Source organism: Bemisia tabaci, chromosome 9 (genome assembly GCF_918797505.1).
Source record: "Bemisia tabaci chromosome 9, PGI_BMITA_v3".
NCBI lineage: Eukaryota > Metazoa > Arthropoda > Insecta > Hemiptera > Aleyrodidae > Bemisia > Bemisia tabaci.
In genome coordinates, this window is record NC_092801.1 from 14,524,657 (window position 1) to 14,546,106 (window position 21,450).

The window sequence follows — 21,450 nt, forward strand, 5'->3', positions numbered from 1 at the left end:
TAATTAATTAGGAGATGACTTCCCGAGACACGCCGGAATTACCAGAAGGTATATTTTTGGCTGGAGGGCTGATCTATTACTATAGTTATTACCATGTTGTTGAATACTTTCTGTTATCAATTTAGTTTAAATAAATGACTTATCTTGACAAAAAAAAAAAAAAAAAAAAAAAAAAAAAAAAAAAAAAAAAGCAAACGTTTGTAGCTGTACAGGTAAGAAAGGAGAGAGCGAGTTGACAAGTGATCAAAAAATAAACGTTTGATAAGCTTCGGCTCCCACCTCTGCATGTACTGTATTATGTAAGTAAAAACAAGTATGAGCATCAAGGTTCCTGTGTTAATCCTTATTTTATCACAAGATATTCTTTTGCAATTTGGCAACGCTGTGGACACTTGAGGCAGCGTCGCGTCATGATCACTCATTAGCGCCGGGTGATTATTAAAACGCGAGTTCAAGTGGTGGCTCGTTCAACGCTCCGATGAGACCGTTGTAATTCGGATAAAAATCACACTGAAGCCCGTTTCGAGAGGCCTTCTCGGGAATCCGATCTTGTCAATGGAAAATGCCTTTGCTCAGAACACCGTCGAGCTATCTTCCGTCGACGTCAGAAATCGCGCGAATAATTGCTCGTTCGTCCGTGCTCGTTGGGTCGCGCTCCGGGATAAAGTGATTCGTGATAAGCTTCCGGAGAAGTGATAAGCTTCCGGAGAAGTGATAAGCGCTCTGGGAAGTGATAAACTCGGAGAAAGGAGTCGCATCAAGCTCCCTGATAAGTCAAGACGTGAACATAAAAGGAAATATCCGTTGTCCTGCCTCAGCCGTGTTAACTACTGCTTTGAAAAGTGATAACTCCTGGAAAAGTGATAAGCTCAGGGAAAAGATTTGGAAGCACCCTGAAAAATGAAAATGTGAAGCTGAAAGAAAATTAAGGTTTCCCGAGCGAGAAAGAAGTTAATATTGCTCTGAAGAGTGATAACTCCTGGAAAAGTGATGAGCTCAGAGAACAGAGTTGGAAGCACTCTGAAAAATGAAAATGTGAATCTATAAGAAAATAAACGTTCCTCGTGTAAGAAAGAAGTTAATATTGTTCTGAGAAGTGATAACTCCTGGAAAAGTGATAAGCTCAGGGTAGAGAGTTGAAAGCACCCTAAGAAGTGAAAATGTTAAGCTGGAAAGAAAAATAGGTTGCCTTGTGAAGAAAAATGCTCTGAAGAGTGATAACGCCTGGAAAACTATGATAAGCTCCTTCAGGAGCAATAAGCGCCGCGAAGAGTGGAACGTTTGGGAAATGGACTAGTCTCTAGAGAATTGATAAACTTCTGAGAAAACATTTGGCGACTATGTTTTCAAAAAGGTTCAATCATTTTTTGACTCCTTTTACAAAAGCCAAATTACGATGAGCCAAGAATAGTGCTTTTTTATTGCAAGTGTAGTCCAATGGATGTATAATTTTTGAGCGCCTAGAGAGTGATAACAATTGCCTTGAACAGTGATAAACGCCCGGGAAAATGTTAAAACCCTGAGAGTAAAGGTAAAAGCTCAGGAGATCAGAACGACCTACCTCATTCAAGGATACACTATTTTTGAATTTTGGAACGCCAAAGGAGTAACGATTGCCTCGAAAAGTGAAAGAAAGAAATACTCGGAAAATTGATAAGCCCTACGTGAAGTGATAAGCCTCTGTGCATACCTTACATATCTCGTACTCGTAAGTTCTTGCTTCAAGAGGAATAGTTCTTCGGTTTAGTTAGTGCTAAACAAGTAATGAGGCTACAGGGCAGTAAGAAACAAATGCTGGAAAGAAGCCTAAATAAGTGATCAGTACTACAAAATAGACATCATGACTGAACCGGATTCATCGCCTCCCAGTGGTGGCTGCTGCCGACCGGTAAGTCTTTATTGCACTTAACGTGGTGGATAAATTAGTATATTAGTGTAAAGCATGCATGATCTGAGCACAAACGAAAATAATGAACTGTTGAATCCATTCCTCTCTCAAATATATATCAAACATATTACAACATTAAAACATGATGAACACCGCATTATTTAAAACTGATCTACTCAGATCGTTGGATCATAGGAGTTTAGAATAAACTTAAATTAATACTGCTGCCGTTAGGGTAAAAGACGTGAAAACATTCGAATGCTGCCAAATTTCACTTGACGAGGAATTTATTTTGAAACAGAGCATTTCAAATTTTATCTTGAAATTTTCAGATTTTTCAGAATGAGTCGCGAACAAAATTGTCAGAAAAATTGGGAGAAATAAATTTTCAACTTTTTCAATGAATTCGTATTTTATAGAGGGAAATTTGGCAATGTCTGAGGGTTCATTCTGCGTTTCTTTTTATCACGGCAGAATATTTGAGCTGTCGTATCTTAGCTCCATTATATTGCCGTGCTAAGGAAAACGCCGCATGAGCCTTCAGGCGTTGCCGGATTTCCTCAGGCAAATCACTAATTTTCAGGAAAATTTTTGAATATTTTTCTGCCAATTTCTCAGATAATTTTTTTTGTAATTTGATCTGAAGTATCTGAGAATTTCAAGGAAAAGCATTCATAATGGAATTCAAAAATAAACAGTTTATCTAAGAAAATTTGGCAACTCTCGAATGTTCATACGGTGTTCTCTCCTTAGCACGGCGGTATAAGCCATAGATCAATAGGTTTGAGAATATGTGCACACTGATTTCATAAACTTAGTTGAACAGAATAGAACCAGTAACCGAGGTGTTGCAGGATGAGACCGCCAATATAGGAACGTGTGTCATAGGTTTTAACCCTTTCATATTTCTTGAAACATATTATTTTTTTTCTTAAAAAAAAAAAAAAAAATGTTGGCGATGGTGTGGGCTCATAAATCATGAAAATTGGCTCCCCTTAATTTTTAGTGTTACATTCATCCAAAGCCTCAAAAGTTTTAAAATTTTAAATTACAGGGGGATTCCAGGGGGTCTAAGGAGGGAAACCAAGTTTTTCTTCTTGAAACTTCCCAGATCCTCCTAAAATCTCCCTTTACCTTGAAAATTTGTTAATTTTCATACCATGAAAGTGCCAAAAATTACTGCGATCAGGAATTATTTGTAAGTTTCGATTTATAACAGAATTAAGTCTGTGGCTTTCAACCTGACAATGCAAAATTTGGCCCATTTTTGGTTTATCAATCAGCATGGCCCTTTTACATTTTAACAATTGAACGACTTTAATTTAAGACAAACTATGTACACATAATTATGAAACAAGAGGAATCATCCACATAAGATTTGCGTGTTTCATAGTTCTGTATAATTTATTTCATTCGTGCATTGTCCTTTTAAGGATGAATAAGTTCAAATGTTGGTACAAATTTGGTATAGTTTTGCGGTTTGATTAAGTCACGCGCAGAGTGAGAAAATCACGAGGCATGAATGTAAATGTAGGCATGTGCGTAAATTACATGAATGTAAATGTAGGCTGACCCCTTATGGTTGAAACCATCACACGAAAATGACATCAGTCGTTATTTTAAAAGCTTCGATTACATAAATGTGATGACTGAATTCAAGTGGTAAACTATTGATGAAGTATTGATTGTAACAGCCCTACATTCCAAATCCCTCTTCAAACTTGGCATGTCTAACACATGCGATTCCTTATCATTCCTGGATGGGAGGATTATCATGCAGAAATACTCTAGATGAAGTGATGAATCAATAAAACTGCGTTAAATCAATCGTTTTTTCAATCACTGAATCGGTGCTTCGGAAGAAGCTCAAGTCAAACACGAGACCTTTCAAACGTGCGAAATAAAACAAGCTGACAGCTACAGCACGTATGTGCCGGAAGAGTCGACCATGGGGTCATCAGGGCCGGATTAAGGGGGTGCATGGCCACATGGGCCGCGGCCCATGGCGGCAAATCTATAGGGGACGGCAAATTTTGCAATTTTTTTAAATGTAGGTATAAAAAAAATTCGGATATAGAAAAAAATTACAAACGAGAAAAGGCGACAAAATCTCTAATTTTCTGAGAATATAGTAATTTCTACTTTTGTCGTCTTTCAGTGATACAAGAGGCAGCACCTTTAATTAGTCGAGTTAAGAGAGAAACCAAACACGCAATTTGGCCTGGAACGGCGCGACTAAAACCTAGAGAGAAATGATGACGAGGACTTGAGATGAAAAAAAGAAGCCCTCGGCGCGGCGATCGGCATGTAACACATATTAGCGCCTACAAGACTGCACGAATACTTCACGCATTGCATCAAAAGCAGTGCGGTCATTGCGAACAGCGTGAAACGGATAGCGCCTACCAGAATGCATGAATACCTCACGCATTGCGGCAAACAAAGTGCGATCAGCGTGAGACGCACAGCGCCTACAAGACTGCGTGAATACTTCACGCATTGCGTCAAACCTAGTGCGGTCTGCGAGGCGCGGCGGCGGAAGTTAAAATCATGAATCCACATTTATGTATTTATGTTTGTTCTTTCATAATTTTTTCGTTCATTTCTTATGAATGGAGGGCCTTGTACACACAGAGATAGGTTTACGAAACTTAAGTTTCGCGCAAAGTTCCGTGAACTTTTGCTAGTAGTGTTGACAGGGCTTTCCCACAAAAATGTGTTCAACACGAGTAAACGCGTCTCATGCACCCCTCCCCCGCTGGCACGTTCATTTGATGGTTTTCATTGATGTTTCAAAACGAATGAGAAGGGGGCGGAAAAATACTAGCGGCCCGTGGGCGGCAAGTAGGTAAACCCGGCCCTGGCTGGGGGTCATGGTGGGCATTTTGATTATCTGTAAATAATTGGAGAATCCGAGAATGTAGGTAGTAAATATTTGTAGTTTTTACTAGAGGAAATAAAGTGTAAAAATATTTGGTTGGAATCCCATTTTCTCGTCTCGACACTTGAAGCAATCACCTTTATTTTAAAACTTTGCTAATGAGCTTATTCTAAAAGGAACTAAGTCAATTTTCCAGATGAGCCTTGAGCTGTATTAAGGCCACCAGCGTTGTGGGGCTTATCATGGAAATAGACTTGTTCTCTTTTAGAAACTACTAACCCATTTACTTTCACTACAATTCTACGTTGCACAAAGTATACACTTTGAAATTCTCCAATCACAGATAAAAATTACGTAGAAAATAGCTAAGCGATTTTTTAATACGAACGTATTAGAGGTTCCCCGCTTGTTTAGACTCATATCTTTTTCGGTAACACGAGTGTTATATTCTGATGCACACCCTGATTATATTCCAGAAAGTCACTAGTGAAAATTATTATTTTACCTCCACAGTTCCTCGTGATATCCAGCCTTTTTCCACTCTACGTATGTGTGGGTGCTCTGTTCGGCGAGTCTGCTGGAATGCTGCCTCAATTGATGGAGGAAGACAGTCTTATACCAACCAGCAGGGAGGAAGCTACTTGGATAGGTTCGTTACACATAAATCAGAAGGTGCTACAGCGTGACATATCAACCGTCTAATAATTCCATAGAATGTTGATATTCTAAACTAGGGGATCTGCCCCCTCACTGGAAAAAAAACACATTGGATCTAGAGTCCAGACTCTTAAAAACATCGACAAGGAAAAATACTCTTGATTCAATCAGAATCTTGCTTAAATCAAGAACCAAGCCTCTTAATTTGAGCGGATTTCCTTTTAATTTAAGCTCTAAATCTGATTGAATCAAGAGTCCTTTTCCTTGTCAATGTTTTCAAGAGTCTGGACTCTAGATCCAATATGTGTAATTTCCAGTGCTGGCCGCTACGTGGCCAGCGAAATCGTCCGTCGGCGTTTAATGAGCAAATAATTTTAATTGAATAACAAAACGATGTTTCGTGGGAAAATTCCCCGCCAAAAAATATTCTTAATGACTCTCTCCTTACTCTGAATTTTGATTCCTTCTTTAAAATTCGAAATTTGGACCGTCTTACTCCTTCTCCTTCCTCACCCTGTTTTTCGGACGTCTTCGTCTTAAAACTGATTTTATAATATGAAGAGGATAAATTCCAGGACTTTTTTGTTAAATAGACACGCATGCCGTGACTCGTCAGTCATTTCTTACAAACTAAAATCAATCAATTTTTCTTGAATAGGAACATAAGCCGACCAAGGATCGACAAATGTGTCCGTTCCTTTTCCATCTTAATTTTAGAGCACTGGGATCAGACTTAACATAGAAATCATCTGTCAAATTTCTTACATGCGAGAACTTTGCACCAAATTAAAATGAGGCAGTTTGGAACGAAATCAACCTAGTGGATTGAACATGATTAAATCCTTTAATGTTAAAACCTGTGCGAAATTTGAGTCCATTTAAAAACGCATGTAAGAATGAAAACTTTCGCAATATGAAATCAGTTTAAGTTGCGATTTGATCGAAAAACGTAACGCGATTTTATAGACATCCATTTATTTCAATATTACCTATTGGATAAAAAAATTGCAACCAATCGCGATATTATCACCTAAAGGGGTGGGTGCAAAATCGACAAAATTTCCCCCCTCATGGATGTTGACCAAATTTCAGTATGTCATTCCTCACTATGGGATACGCCTTTTCCCAAAATTTCACGGCCTGAAACGAATTTCTCTCCGCGTAGCAGCGTTGCCAAGTTGAAAACCGTCGAGTTCCATATCTTTTGAACGAAAAGAGATATTGAGATGCGGTTTGCGCTAAAATTCTCCAAAAATTGCGTTCTTTCGATATATGTACTCAATTTGATCGTTTAGGTAATTTAAGATTGCAATGATGCCATTTTTCACACTTTCTTAAGGGTCAATTTTTTTTCAACCCTAGTACATCATCAAATGCCGGATTCTCGATTCGAAAAAAAAACTGTTCATTGTATTATTCGTACTTTTCCATTTCTTTTGATATATTATAGCTCCCAGGGAAACGATTAGTAACGGAGATATGAGCAATCTAAGTTTACGCTCCGCGCGCGCCGACCGGAATCCGGGCGCCGCTCGCCGCTCTGAGTCGTCTGCACACTCCCTTTCTTAAGCTTCACGAGGTCATTCCTATGTATTTTTTTGCGTACTTTCCATTTCTGGCCTTTGAAAAGGGCTCCGATGAATTTTTAGGGGCCTCGCGGTCCATTGTTGCCATTTTTTGCTCGTATTTAGGGTTTTTTTCCCTATTTTACTCACAATTCTACTGAAAAACTTAATTTAAAACGGAAAACTGTGTGCGTTGAGGGAAAGAACGTAAAGAGAAATAAAAATTCATGTAAAAATTTTTCCTTCGTTGCCAAATTTTCGAGAAAAAATCGTACTAAAGAGCCAAATATTTGAAAAATTGGATAAATCCCCACGCCACGGTTTATGAAAGTGGGGCATAGCTTTCATATTGACGTACTTACGTAACAGATCTTACCTATCTATACAACATATTAAAAAAGCATAGTTGTATTTGGATTCCCACGATCTGAAAATTGTCCGGGATGTCACCTTTTGCGGTCTTTTCTTATGTGTAAGGTAGATCTTTTGAATGTTTTTCGACCTTTAGTCATCCTCCGTAGGGATGTATCGTATGTATTTTTGCTGTAATTTTCATTTTTGAAAAGAACGTAAAAAAGTACATCATAACGTTCGTAAGGACTTATTCTTACGTTGCCAAATTTTCAAGAAAAATCGTCCTAAAGTGCCAAAAATTGGATTAATTATGACGAAGATGTCTCTAGGAAAGTGAATTATGACTTCGACTTAATTTTTATAATGTTTTTCGACCTTTAGTCATCCTCCGTAGGGATGTATCGTAATCATATGTCGTAGAACGTAGAAGGTTTTAGGAAATGAATAATCACTTTCATGCAGAATTGAAGAGCTTTTCCGGAAAAAGGGCACATACCGAAAAAACGTGTTGTGAGAAAAACGCATTTGAAGTTTTCATTCTTACTTTCTGGCCACTGATGATGACATACATCGGAACTGGGGCACTCATATCAACGTTCATACACTCCAGAATGAATAACGGCCATTGATAAAACTTACACTTCTTCCAGTGTTGTGGGAAGAATTTTTTAAAATTATTCATTATGTGCCCTTTTCCTGGAAATGGACCAGTGGTCATAGGTTTTGGCTTTTGAAGCTGAATTTTCGAGACTTCAACGAGTTTCTAAACAAGAGTAAATAATTCCGATTGACTAATAAATAATAATTTCGATTGAGAACGCGCGGGTGGATCATCTTCGATCATTAATAATGAAAAAGACTGCGAAACACGCGAAAAAATCGAAAAATTCAATCTCACACGAGACCATAAAAAATAAATCATTAATAATTGAAAAAAATTCACGTGTGACTGGTGCAACGCGTAGAGAATCCCTACAATCCCTGCAACCCGATGCTATTGCATTGATTAGCAGAATCAGTGCGATGCATCTGTAGTGAGGGATCCTTATCAGTACCCATCACCTCCCTGCCTGCCCGCGCACTATCTCCTAAACGTCGCGGCGAAAGTACCCAGAAGCAAATAGATGAAATACGTCTGTGACCCCTGACTTATTCTTAGCCTCAAAAAACGTGGTCTCGTAGCTCCAAAAATTGATCAATTAAGCTGAAACTCGGGGCATTGGTACATTAGGATGCAAGGAATCCATTTCTGTCACCTCCGATAGAGGGCACATACGCGTATGTGCCCTTTTTCCGGAATGCTCCTCAATTGTGGGCTTCTCTTCTCATGCAGCCTCTCTGCCTCTCATCTTGGGGAAGTGGCCCGTAGCATTAAGTCATACTTAAAATTATAATTATAAAATTAAGTCGAAGTCATAATTCACTTTCCTAGAGACATCTTCGTCATAATTAATCCAATTTTTGGCACTTTAGGACGATTTTTCTTGAAAATTTGGCAACGTAAGAATAAGTCCTTACGAACGTTAATGATGTACTTTTTTACGTTCTTTTCAAAAATGAAAATTACAGCAAAAATACATACGATACACCCCTACGGAGGATGACTAAAGGTCGAAAAACATTCAAAAGATCTACCTTACACATAAGAAAAGACCGCAAAAGGTGACATCCCGGACAATTTTCAGATCGTGGGAATCCAAATACAACTATGCTTTTTTAATATGTTGTATAGATAGGTAAGATCTGTTACGTAAGTACGTCAATATGAAAGCTATGCCCCACTTTCATAAACCATGGCGTGGGGATTTATCCAATTTTTCAAATATTTGGCTCTTTAGTACGATTTTTCTCGAAAATTTGGCAACGAAGGAAAATTTTTACATGAATTTTTATTTCTTCTTTACGTTCTTTCCCTCAACGCACACAGTTTTCCGTTTAAATTAAGTTTTTCAGTAGAATTGTGAGTAAAATAGGGAAAAAAACCCTAAATACGAGCAAAAAATGGCAACAATGGACCGCGAGGCCCCTAAAAATTCATCGGAGCCCTTTTCAAAGGCCAGAAATGGAAAGTACGCAAAAAAATACATAGGAATGACCTCGTGAAGCTTAAGAAAGGGAGTGTGCAGACGACTCAGAGCGGCGAGCGGCGCCCGGATTCCGGTCGGCGCGCGCGGAGCGTAAACTTAGATTGCTCATATCTCCGTTACTAATCGTTTCCCTGGGAGCTATAATATATCAAAAGAAATGGAAAAGTACGAATAATACAATGAACAGTTTTTTTTTCGAATCGAGAATCCGGCATTTGATGATGTACTAGGGTTGAAAAAAAATTGACCCTTAAGAAAGTGTGAAAAATGGCATCATTGCAATCTTAAATTACCTAAACGATCAAATTGAGTACATATATCGAAAAAACGCAATTTTTGGAGAATTTTAGCGCAAACCGCATCTCAATATCTCTTTTCGTTCAAAAGATATGGAACTCGACGGTTTTCAACTTGGCAACGCTGCTACGCGGAGAGAAATTCGTTTCAGGCCGTGAAATTTTGGGAAAAGGCGTATCCCATAGTGAGGAATGACATACTGAAATTTGGTCAACATCCATGAGGGGGGAAATTTTGTCGATTTTGCACCCACCCCTTTGCAATAAAATCGCGATTTTATGGACGACGATTTATCGCAATATTATCGAACAAAAAATCGAGCTAAGTTCAGATGAAATTTCGATTTTATTGAACGTGATTTTTTAGAGATAAAATAGCTACATTATCGAGGATAATCGCTCCGATGTTGACGATCCAAGAAATTTCATCGCTATCTAATATATTTAAGTGCTGTTTTATTAGTACAGCACTTAAATATTATTGAGTATAATTATTCTATCTCTCTCTCTCTTACTAATGATTACTACATATTATTCTATCTCTTCTCCTCTCTTACTAATAATTATTAAAGATTCTCCTACATCTTAAATTCAAAATTTGAGATTTTTCCTTTGGAAAATGCTACTTGGGGCTCCTTTATGTTGAATTCGATCCATGTATGTATTTTCCTCAATAGTATTACACTGAAAAAAAATTCTCGACGTTTTTACCACAGTCCGTTGGTACTTTTACCAACTCACTTTGTTTTACCAGTTATTGGTAATTTTACCAAGACAGACTGGTAAGCTTACCTAAAAACCGGTATTTTTACTGTTTTTTTTCAGGTAAGAATACCACTTTTATTGGTAATCAATTCCTGGTAACTTTGCCATTTTATCTCGGTAATTCTACCACAGTCCATAAAAAATATTGGCGTTTTTACCAAGGTCCAGTAAAATTACCGAGAAAGTTCAATAATTTTACCGAGATTTCTCGGTAAAATTACCAATTCCATAAATGGTAATTTTACCAAGAAAAAAGTGGGATCAAATAGAACCCTGAATTCTTGGTAATTTTACCCTTTTCTTAGTAAATACACCGAGATGTTTTTTTCTGTGTGATTTTTACTAACCGGTATTTCCTTTTGTTTGACCGCAGCAAGCGTGCCGACCATCGGAACATGCATTGCGGCAACCACTAGCGGGTCTCTATCGGATGTATTCGGCCGCATTCGAATGGTCCAAATGGCCTATTTCCTCCTCGGAATGGGCTACGGTATCATCGGAGCAGCCAATGACTTCACTCTCCTTGTCGTCGGTAGATTTCTCGCGGGGGTCGGTGTCGGTGAGTACACTGTTAATACTCAGTGCCCAATGGCGTGGCGTGCTTTGCGATATATCGATTGTTCTGCCATTTAAACCTATGGTTAAGAATCGATTATCAAGGTGTTCGCCGCGGACACCCTGAATATCGATCCTTTTCCATTGGTTTAAATGGCATAGCAATCGATATATCGCAATTCACGCCACGCCACTGTCAGTGCCCACTTTGAGGACAAGAACGAGTTAACTTCGACTCAATTCTTGAGTCAAATTCAACTATATATAAAATTTATTTTAAACTCTGACTTACCCTGAATTCGATTCCGAACAACTCTTTGGGAATGAGATGTCTGGCGACATTGCGCCCGAGCGCAAATTGCGCTTGTGAATGGGCCTGTTGCAAACTTTTGCTAGAGCAAAACTAAGAGTATTTTATTATAGATAATGCCTCAAAAATGGACGTATTTCTATCAAACGGAACTAAGCGCCAATTTGAGTTCCTTTTGAGGAATTTGGAATCCCGGATAGCGCGTTCTGTCAAACGGACCTAAGCGCCATGGAAAAGCATTGCGAGTATAGGACGGCCGGAATAAGCCGGACGCCCGATTCCGCCGCCGATCCAAGCTCCCCTCTACCTTCCTAATCCTATGGCGCCTAGGTCCGTTTGATAGAAATACGTCCAAATCACGTTGAGCGCATCAGCAAAGAATGAAATGCTCTCATAACTTCTCAATCTGCGTAAGAAATTTGCGGTTTTTTGAGCTTCCCGCTTCAAAAACGATACTACGGCTCAGGTGAACATTTTGCTAGAGGAGTACGACTCCTCAGTGGGGGTCCAAAATTCTACAAGGTATTCCGGAACTTTTGGCAATCATATAGTGGAAGAAATCGGAACAAATAAGTTCCAAATCCCGGAACTTTTGACGGGCACGGAATGTTTACGTCTCCGCTCCCTTTAAAGGTATTTTAGACAGTATTTTAAACCTTTTTCGTGCGGATTCCAGGTTGCAGCTTCCCGGCCAACGTCTACGTCTCGGAGATGGCCCCGCCGGCCTACCGCGGGCTCTTCCTCGTCCTGAACCCCCTGCTGGCCTCCACCGGTCTCGTCTACATGTACGTCGTCGGCGTCTACCTCCCGTGGAACATCGCCGCCCTCTTCTCCTGCCTCATCGCCTTCCTCGGGCTCCTCCTCACCTTCTTCTGCCGCGACTCCCCCGTCTGGCTCCTCCGCAAGAACCGCCCCGACGCCGCCCGCCGCAGCCTCGCCCAGATCGAGGGCTCCGCCAACGTCGATGCCAGGCTCAAGCAGCTCCAGGAAATCGCTGATGCCCAACGTGACGCAGGTAATATTCGAAAAGGAAAACCCGAAACATCCCAAGTGCCATCAGCCGGCTCATTGTTGAAATCGATAGACAACACTTGGAAAAATGATGAGCATCACTGAACTCTTAGATGTCCAGGTCTGCATGTGAAAACATTCACAAGCCAAAGGACTCTTGATTCAATCACATTTTACTTAAATCATATGCGAAGCTTTGCCTCAAATTAGAGGCTTAGTTCTTGTAGTTTAAGCTTGATAATTGACCATCAAGGTCGAATTGCTTCTTGTCGATGATTTTATAAAGTCTAGACTCTAAATACACCTGGCTTTGTGGTTTTTCCAGTCGAGAGCTATCCAATAGACAAAGAAGACGAAAAGGATATGGAGGGATCCTAGAGTTCACAGGTCGGCTGCCCTTTTGGGTCCTAGGAGCTGGATGATGCGATCAAACGTACTCTCCAGAATTACCGACAAGTGCATAATTTCACTATCTAGGTACTCTGGTGCGGTATTAGCATCATCTGCTGGTTGATTGTGGAAATTGATGGACAAAGCTATAGACAAAGAAGTCAAAAGGAATATGGAGAGATACTATTGGTGGAAGCGAGTGGTTGCAATGGTCATGGTGGACGTGGTAGGTAATAGACTAACTGGACTGTATTTCGCAATTTGGACCTATAAATTCTGGCTTATCTGAAAAAAACACTTACATGTAAAGGGAAACTAATGGCACATACGTTGTTTTTAAACCGGGCCGGAATTTATAGTTCCGAATTGCAAAATGTAGTCCAATTAACGGAAACCCACGAGGGACGCTATAGTTAGGCTATTCTCTTACACCCTTAGTTTATAAGAACCACCGGCTTCAACCAATAGGATCCCTCCATAATCCCTGTTTTCTTTGTCTATTGCTTTGTCTATCAATTTCTGAAAATCATCCTGCGGCGGGCATATTGTAGAAAATTATAGACAAAGCTATAGACAGAAAGACATAAAGAGTGTGGAGCGATCCTATTAGTTGTAATGGGTGGTTCTGATAGATAGAAAATGGGCAGATGATGAACTAAGTTATATGGGTCTCTCGTTGGTTGCCGTTAGTTAGTCTATTACCTGCCTCCTTTGTCCATTGCAATCACCCGCTTCCACCGATGTAGGATCCCTCCAGATCCCTTTGTCTTCTTTGTCTATAGCTTTATCTATCAATTTCAACAATCAGCCCGCAGATGCTGCTAATACCGCACCAGAGTACTTAGATAGGAAAATTATGCACTTGTCGGTAATTTTGGAGAGTATGTTTGATCGCACGAACCCAGCTCCTAGCACCCAAAAGGGCAGCCGATCTGTGAACTCAAATTATTCAGTATTATTCATCGATGATATATCGATGATCGATGTGCGAAAAAACGAATCTCCATCGTGGTATATCAAAAAATCTGCTCCTATTTTTGTTTCCCCAAAGAAAAATTAGCCAAGTCCATGACCTGATCCTGAAATTTATACAGAATATTCTGAGAAGTATTTTGCACCTCAGGAGGCACCAAAGACTGAGACCCTTCACGCAGAGTAAAAGATCTGACTGAGGCGAAACGCGTCATACAACTATTTCGACTTCTAGGCAGGCAAAGTTGCATATTTAAAAACTGAAGGAAAACCCGGTTCCTATTTGACTGATCCAGAGACTTCAACGTTTGAGTAGAAAAGTTGGATGAAACAAAGCGCATGACACAACTATTTTGACTTCCAGGTAGATGAAGGAGAACACAATCTCTTTCCTGCCGACTGAAAGCCTTTAACGCATGACAAGTATATAAAGTATTTGTGGGGCTTGGAGGACAAGGCGCATAAGAGCAGTTTTTTTTTAAGTCGAGAAATTTGTGTTTAAAGATTCGAAATTATACGGATCCTCACGGCGGAAAGAAAGTTTAAACTGACTTTTTGATGCTCACAAATTGGAATTTGGGAGTGAATTTTTTACAGAGTATGCATCATAACTAGTTTTACTTGAAATCATACACATACATATAAGTCGCTTTACAGCACTCCCTCACGCTCTACGACTCCCAACCTCCACTGCTCTCTTTCCAACCACAAATCTTGGGGCAATGAGCACCTTAACATTTCCGCTTCAATCCCCTCCCTCCAACCCTTCATTGGGCGCCCTCTGCGTCTTCTCCCAGGAGGAACCCAATCAAGGACCTTCTTCGGCAACCTGTCTCCCGTCATTCGCTCTGGACATGACCATACCAAATGAGTTGTTTTGTCATAATGGCATGCACGATGGTCTGCTTGGCATCCATGATCTTCCGTACCGTCTTATTCCTGACGCGATCCTTTCTGGAAATACCAGCGGATCTACGCCAGAAGTCCTTGAAAATCTTGAAAACTTAAAAACTTGACAAGTTGAAATTATTAGTACCTTAATTTTTTCGAAAACAGAATTATGCGCCTTGTCTTCCAAGCCCCTCATTTGACACAGTAATACAATGTTCAATTTTCACATTTCAGAGACGCAATCTGGCCATAACACTTTCAGCCTCCGCGTGGTGGCCTCCCCGACCGTCTGGAAGCCGTACCTCACCGTCCTCATCCTCTCGGCGCTCCAGAACATCTCCGGCTTCTACATCGTCATCTCCTACACGGTCAACTTCATGCGGGAGTTCCACTCGACGTTCGACCCGCTCCAGGCCACCGTCGCCATCGGCGTCGTGCGACTCGCGGCCATTTGCGTCACGAGCGCCCTCTTGCGGCACGTCGGGAGAAGGACGATCGGCGCCGTGTCTGGCTTCGGCGCTGCCGCGTCCCTTCTCCTCGTCTACTGGTGTCTCGTCAAGCCGGAACTGGCCCCCAACGCGTGGACCCCCATGGCGCTGTTCCTCGCGTATATATTCACCATGACGCTCGGGATTTTCCCGCTACCGTGGACCATGCCATACGAAATGTTCCCGATCAAGGTAAAGAGGACGACAGTATGTAATTTCCGCACGAAATCTAGGACTTCGACACAAGAGATGTTGCATGTGTGAGGAATTTGCGATTTGTCTGTTGATTATTATGTAAAAGTTCGCGAGAAACACGATGGTGCCACTGGTTTTCTCTGAAATCAACTCCCAGGCTCAAAAAAAGCTCACAAGTTGAGGCCAAAATGGAGGGGATATCCCACCCTACCCTGAGAGTCCACGTCTACATCAAGACAAACTCTCCATGCAAAGATAGGGAGCAAATACATTAGCAGGGTTGCCGTGTTTTCAGTTTTGGAGTCCCCAAATAAAGTGGCAGCCCTGTCAATGTATTTGCTCCTTATATCTTTGCATGGAGAGTTTGTCTTGATGTAGAGGTGGACTCTCAGGGTAGCGTGAGATATCCCCGGCCGTTTTAGCCTCAACTTGAGAGCTTTTTTTGAGCTTGGGAGTTGATTTCAGAGAAAACCAGTAGCACCATCGTGTTTCTCGCGAACTTTTACATAAGAATCAACAGCCAAATCGCAAATTCCTCACACATGCAACATCTCCATTCCACACAATGATCGTGATTGACGTTTCCGCACAAAATATTCCCCGCACAAGTTACTAGCAACGTTGCTCGCAGAAGGTATTCTGGCCTGAGTTGTACCGTGTTTGTGTCCACCTCGGACGCCCAGAATGTCGCAGGAGGGGGAATATAACGAGAAGAAGAAGTAGTGTGCGTTACGTCTGAAGTTTGTGCGTTACGTGTGTGCTTTATCGTTACGTTTGAAGTCGATCTTTGATTATTGGAGGAAATCAGCCCGATTGTGGTAGCTAATGGAACCCTCCAATTCGTCCCCAAATTTTCTTACCAAATCGTCCCGAAAATAAAGTTACTAATTTTGTGCAGGTGTGTCAATCCTGGTTTTTGTGTGGAAACGTCAAAGTCGGAAATGTTGTGCGGTATCGTCAACTCGCCAAGTGGGCCACCAGACTGCTGTGCTCAGGAAAAACGCCGTATGAGCCTTCAGATTTTACCAAATTTCCTACGAACAATCACAAATTTTCGGGAGAATTTGTGATTATTTTTCCTCTGATTTTTCAAAGAATTGTGTTTGTAATTTGACACGTAGGGTCTGAAGATTTGAGAAAAAAACTATCCATAACTTTCTGGGAAAAAAAACATTTTGTGAAAGGAAATTTGGCAATATTTGAATGTTCATGCGGCGTTTTTCCTTAGCACGGCTGTAGCCTAGGTGCGAATTTAAGCATTCTGATTCACGTTCCCCGACCAAAATTTCAGATGGAACACGATTCGACCAACTAAAATTACTGAAATCAACTCCTAACGAAGAAATCTTAACTTTTTTTGGAAACCCTCATCGGGGGAATTTTGAAGTTTCTTTTTCCAAAGAAGCAGTGATCGCGATAAGTTGCGATTTGATCGGAGAATGTATCGCGAATTTATTGCCGTCAAGTTTTTGCAATATTATCGGATAGACATTAAACAACCAATATAAATTGCAATTTCTTCACACAAATTTACAAGAAAATCGCGATTTTATCTATAGTGATTTATCGCAATAGTATGGAACAAAAAATCGCGATAAATAGAAATACAATTTTTATTTTATAGAGATAAAATTGCGAAAAGATCGACGCTAATCGCTCCGATGTTGATAATTCTAACGATTTCAGCGCCAAAAAATCGTGAGAAATCACAAATTAATTTCAAAATATCAGGATTTCTCCGTGCGAAAATTCTACCTGGGATTGGGGTGATTTGAATTTCCCATTTTCTTGGGTTTATTTATTTAATCGTTCTCATCTTCACTAAATTACTAAACAAGTTTCATTAACCTTTTTAGGGGGGAAAACACACACAAATGTATCCCGAACTGTATGTAACAAGGTAGTAGAATAGTTCTATATTTATAATAGGGGTAATTTGAATTTCCCATTTTCTTGGGTATTTTTTCATTTAATCGTTCTCATCTTCACTAAATAACTAAACAAGTTTCATTAACCTTTTTAGGGGGAAAAACACACACAAATGTATCCCGGACTGTATGTAACAAGGTAGTAGAATAGTTTTGAGTCCACACGATTTTGTGGAGTAAAATTATTTTTGACTCTAATTGAAATTTTTGAACTTTCTGGCGTTGCTTTCCCCGAAAAATACTGTGTACTCAGCACTACTATACCACCGTGTTATAAACATTTTTATATACACACATAGACACCGCTTTTACAGCGCTAACTTTGGCGCTCTGCGACTCCTAGCTACCAAAGTTCCCTATCCTCCCAAAGTCCTTCAGGGAGTTGGCACTCCCCCTTTTCCTCTGAAATCCCTTGTCGCCACCCTTTCACTGGGCGTCCCCTACGCCTCCTTTCAATAGTAACCCAATCAAGTATCTTCTTTGGTAGCCTCTCTGTCGTCATCCCTTTAATAATACTATACCAGACAAGCCATTTGGTCATGACGTCGAATACGATGTCGGTTTCGACTCCCACGATCTGACGCTTTCTATCTTACGGACCCGATCCATCCTAAAATTTCTACTGTCCTCCTCCAGAAATTAATCTCCATTGCGCTAAACATGCCCTTTGTCCCTTTCTTCAGCTGCCAAATTTCACATCCATACGTAAGAATACTTTTGACTGGAACCCTGTAGATTCTCCTCTGGTTATGTTTGGAACTCCGCGGATCCCAGAGGATTCCATTTAACATTGCTGTACTGTCGTGCTAAGGAAGAACGCCGTATGGACATTCGAGAGTTGCCAAATTTCCTTCGATTAAATGTTCATTTTATAGGAAAGTAATGAATATTTTTCCTTGAAATTTTCAGAAACATTCGGTGAAATTGCAAACAAAATCATCTGAAAAATAGAAAAAAAAAATATTCATAAGTTTACCGAGAAATTCGTGTTTTATCAAAGGCAATTTGGCAACGCCTCAAGGTTCATACGGCGTTTTTCCTTTTAGCACGGCAGTATAGCCTTCCTTGCTAAGGTCCTTCCATCCTGGGTCAACCGCACTCCCAAGTACTCATAAACTTTTTTATCCATTCAATAATATTTCTTATACTCCGTCGTTGGTTTTGTTCCTGTTGTAGGTGCGAGGGACCATGTGCGGTGTAAGCTTCTGCTCAATGTACGGGCTCATGTTTGTGTCTGTGAAGTTGTACAACACGCTACTGGATAACCTAAGACTGGAGGGGATGATCCTCCTGTTCGCGGCCGGGTCTCTGGTGTTTGGTTTGTACTCCGCTACGCTTCTCGTCGAGACACATCGCAAAACGCTCGATGAGATCGAGGCTGTGTTCGCCGGAAAACGGACGAAGAAAGTCGACGGATAACTGCCGTGATATCCAGAGAGAGCAGTAAGTGCAAAAATGAAGTTTTGAGAAAACGGGCTCCGAAGCTTCTGACCGGGAAATTGTATATAGCGCCTCTCATATAGCGCCTTCGACATCCTAGAGATACTTCAAACGCTACACCGTTACGCATAAATCCCGATGCGCAAATTGCCTACACTGCGCCTGCTGAAGTGTGCACCATGTTATGAGGTGCACCCCGTCCACTCGCGTTCCACGACACGAATCGCCGGTAGTGGAATACTCTGCCATTTTAGCGAAGAGAATCATAGGAGCAAAATTGAAGTTTTGAGAAATTGGCTCACTAGCGACTGAGAGGAAAATTTTATCGAAAGAAGCCTCCGTTCTTTGTCAAATTGCCACTGATCATCCGAAAGACTCCTAAAATTCGTTTGGATGATTAAAAATCGACTGATTTTATTTCAATTACATAAAAGGGGTATTTTTCATTTTCATGTTAGGCTTGTGTTGGGCAAGACAGCCGTAAGTGCTATCTTCTGCATGCTTTCGTGGTTGCGTTTTGGACACACAATGAACACATTTTCAGGTTAGAAATCGTCAAAAGAGGGCAGCACTTTACTTAAAAGCACTGATTTCATTGACTCTCTGGTGGAATAGTTAATGTCACACACTGCTGCCTTGCCTAAAATTACATTATTTTTGCGCACTTACAGCTTTCTCAAATGTCTTGTCTTGATAGAATTAAGATAAATCATGCTATTTTTGCTATTTCAGTGCTTTCATTAAAAAGAGATCAGACTAATTTTGAAGGAAACTCGACTTCTAAAATTTGACACTTGCTGCTCCTTGCGGCAGATAATAGGCCTAAGTTACTTTCACTAACAAAACAAGGAAAACTGATTTAAGGATCATGTTCATAGTCGTTCCTTAGGTGATTCGATGGACGTCATATTTATTTGAAAACGACATGCGATATATCGCATCGATTGGTTCCATTTTTTCGGCTACTCGTCAATTCTCTCGAATTTTGCGATAGCAATTCTGTTGTCAGGAGACTGAAGAATTCATTTGCCAATTTTGACAAACGAATTAAACGTAATAAAGGCACGGGTTTTTTTTAGGGAGAAAATATCGCATTCGGATGCAGTTACGACATTCGTATCGGATGCGATATTTTTCTCCTAGAAAAACCGCCCATTTATTAAGTTGAAATTTTTTTGTAAAAATTGGTGAGTGAATTTTTTAGTCTCCTGAAAACAGAACTGCGATCTCAAAATTCGAAAAAAATGATAAGTAGCTGAGAAAATGGAACTAATCGATGCGATGTATCGCATGTCGTTCTAACACCAAATATAGTGTCCATCGAATCACACTATGGAAAAAAGTCGCTTGGATCTAGAGTCCAGACTCTAAATAACATTGATAAGAAAAACACTATTGATTCAATCCGATTTTTACTTGAATCGAAGAGCCAAGTCTCTTGATTCAGGCGGATTTCCTTTCGATTCAAGCATGAAGTCCAATTGAATCGAGAGTAGTTTTTCTTGTCAATGTTTTTAAGAGTCTCGACTCTAGATCCAAGCGACCTTTCTTCCAGGGCACCTTAAACAGGCACTTTTCCTTAAGGTGATTCGATGGACACCATATTATGTGTCAGAACGGCATGCGATATATCGCATCAATTGGTTCCATTTCTTCAGCTACTCGTCATTTTTCTCCAATTTTGAGATCGCCATTCTGTTGTCAGGAGACTAAAGCACTCACTTACCAATTTTGACAAAGAAATTCAACTTAATGAAGGCGTGGTTTTTTCAGAGAGAATATATACCATTCGATACTGATATAGAAACTGCACTCGAATGCGATATTTTCTCTCTAAAAAAACCACGCCTTTATTACGTTGAATTTCTTTGTTAAAATTGGTAAGTGAGTGCTTTAGTCTCCTGATAACAGAATTGCGATCTCAAAATTGGAGAAAAATGACGAGTAGCTGAAAAAATGGAACCAATTGATGCGATATATCGCATGCCGTTTTGGCACAAAATATGGCGTCCATCGAATCACCTTAAGAGACCCCGTCCTGTCTCGCTACATTGTCATTAAGGGAGGATCAAGGATGTCCTTAACACAGTTATATGAAAAGGATAATTTTTACCAACCTCGAGTGAAATTCAGCCGTATAGCTCAAAGAGAGAACAAGAGCAACGATTCGAATTGCGGGCCCGGGGACAACCCCCACTTTTACGAGTCGTCTCTGATTGGTTGATCCGCCTAGTGCCCACTTTCTAGGACTCTTATGGATAATGATAGGGGCTCATTTTTCATTAAGGATACAAAATATTCGTGATGGTCCCGTTTTCTTGAAAATAAAAATGTATGATATTGTAAATTCGAAAGCTCAAAGTGTCATTCTGTGTGTAGTTTCAAGTATGTCTCCTAGAAGTTATGCAATTCAACAGCTTTCTCCCGTGTGCTAGATCTATCACTGTAAATACTTATGAATGAATTGTGATTTTTCTTCTTCTTCTCCTTCTTCTTCTTCTTCTCCTTCTTCTTCTATTCTTTCTTAGCTTAATTTTTTTTTTTTTTTTTTTTAAAAAAACTGGAATCTTTAAAAATGCAACATAAAACAAAAAAAAAAGCCAGGAAGTGAAAAAAAAGTTTACGTTTAAGTTGTCGAATGAGTACCGGAGAAAGAAGACGCATTTATTATGGCATGACTCTAATTATTCAATAAACCTGGAGAAATTTTAGAGTATGAAAAAAGACAGTCGCATTTGTATTTTTTGAATCTTAATGCCAGATGATTTATTTTTGGG

General features: G+C 40.1%; 1 protein-coding gene across 1 annotated transcript; it reads left to right on the plus strand.

Moving 5' to 3' along the window:
• The first annotated feature begins 1,693 nt into the window (after window positions 1–1,693).
• Window positions 1,694–21,159, plus strand: LOC109038195 (facilitated trehalose transporter Tret1). Its single transcript, XM_019053174.2, has 6 exons — window positions 1,694–1,888; window positions 5,283–5,418; window positions 10,867–11,052; window positions 12,035–12,373; window positions 14,857–15,302; window positions 18,410–21,159. The coding sequence occupies exons 1-6, from the start codon at window positions 1,841–1,843 to the stop codon at window positions 18,650–18,652; spliced, it is 1,398 nt and encodes a 465-aa protein (XP_018908719.2). The 5' UTR covers window positions 1,694–1,840; the 3' UTR covers window positions 18,653–21,159.
• The last annotated feature ends 291 nt before the right edge of the window (window positions 21,160–21,450 follow it).

Coding starts and splice junctions, on each gene's coding strand:
- LOC109038195 (XM_019053174.2), top strand. CDS start 1,841: ATGACTGAACCGGATTCATCGCCTCCCAGTGGTGGCTGCTGCCGACCG. Junction 1,889..5,282: donor GTGGTGGCTGCTGCCGACCG/GTAAGTCTTTAT, acceptor TTACCTCCACAG/TTCCTCGTGATATCCAGCCT. Junction 5,419..10,866: donor GGAGGAAGCTACTTGGATAG/GTTCGTTACACA, acceptor GTTTGACCGCAG/CAAGCGTGCCGACCATCGGA.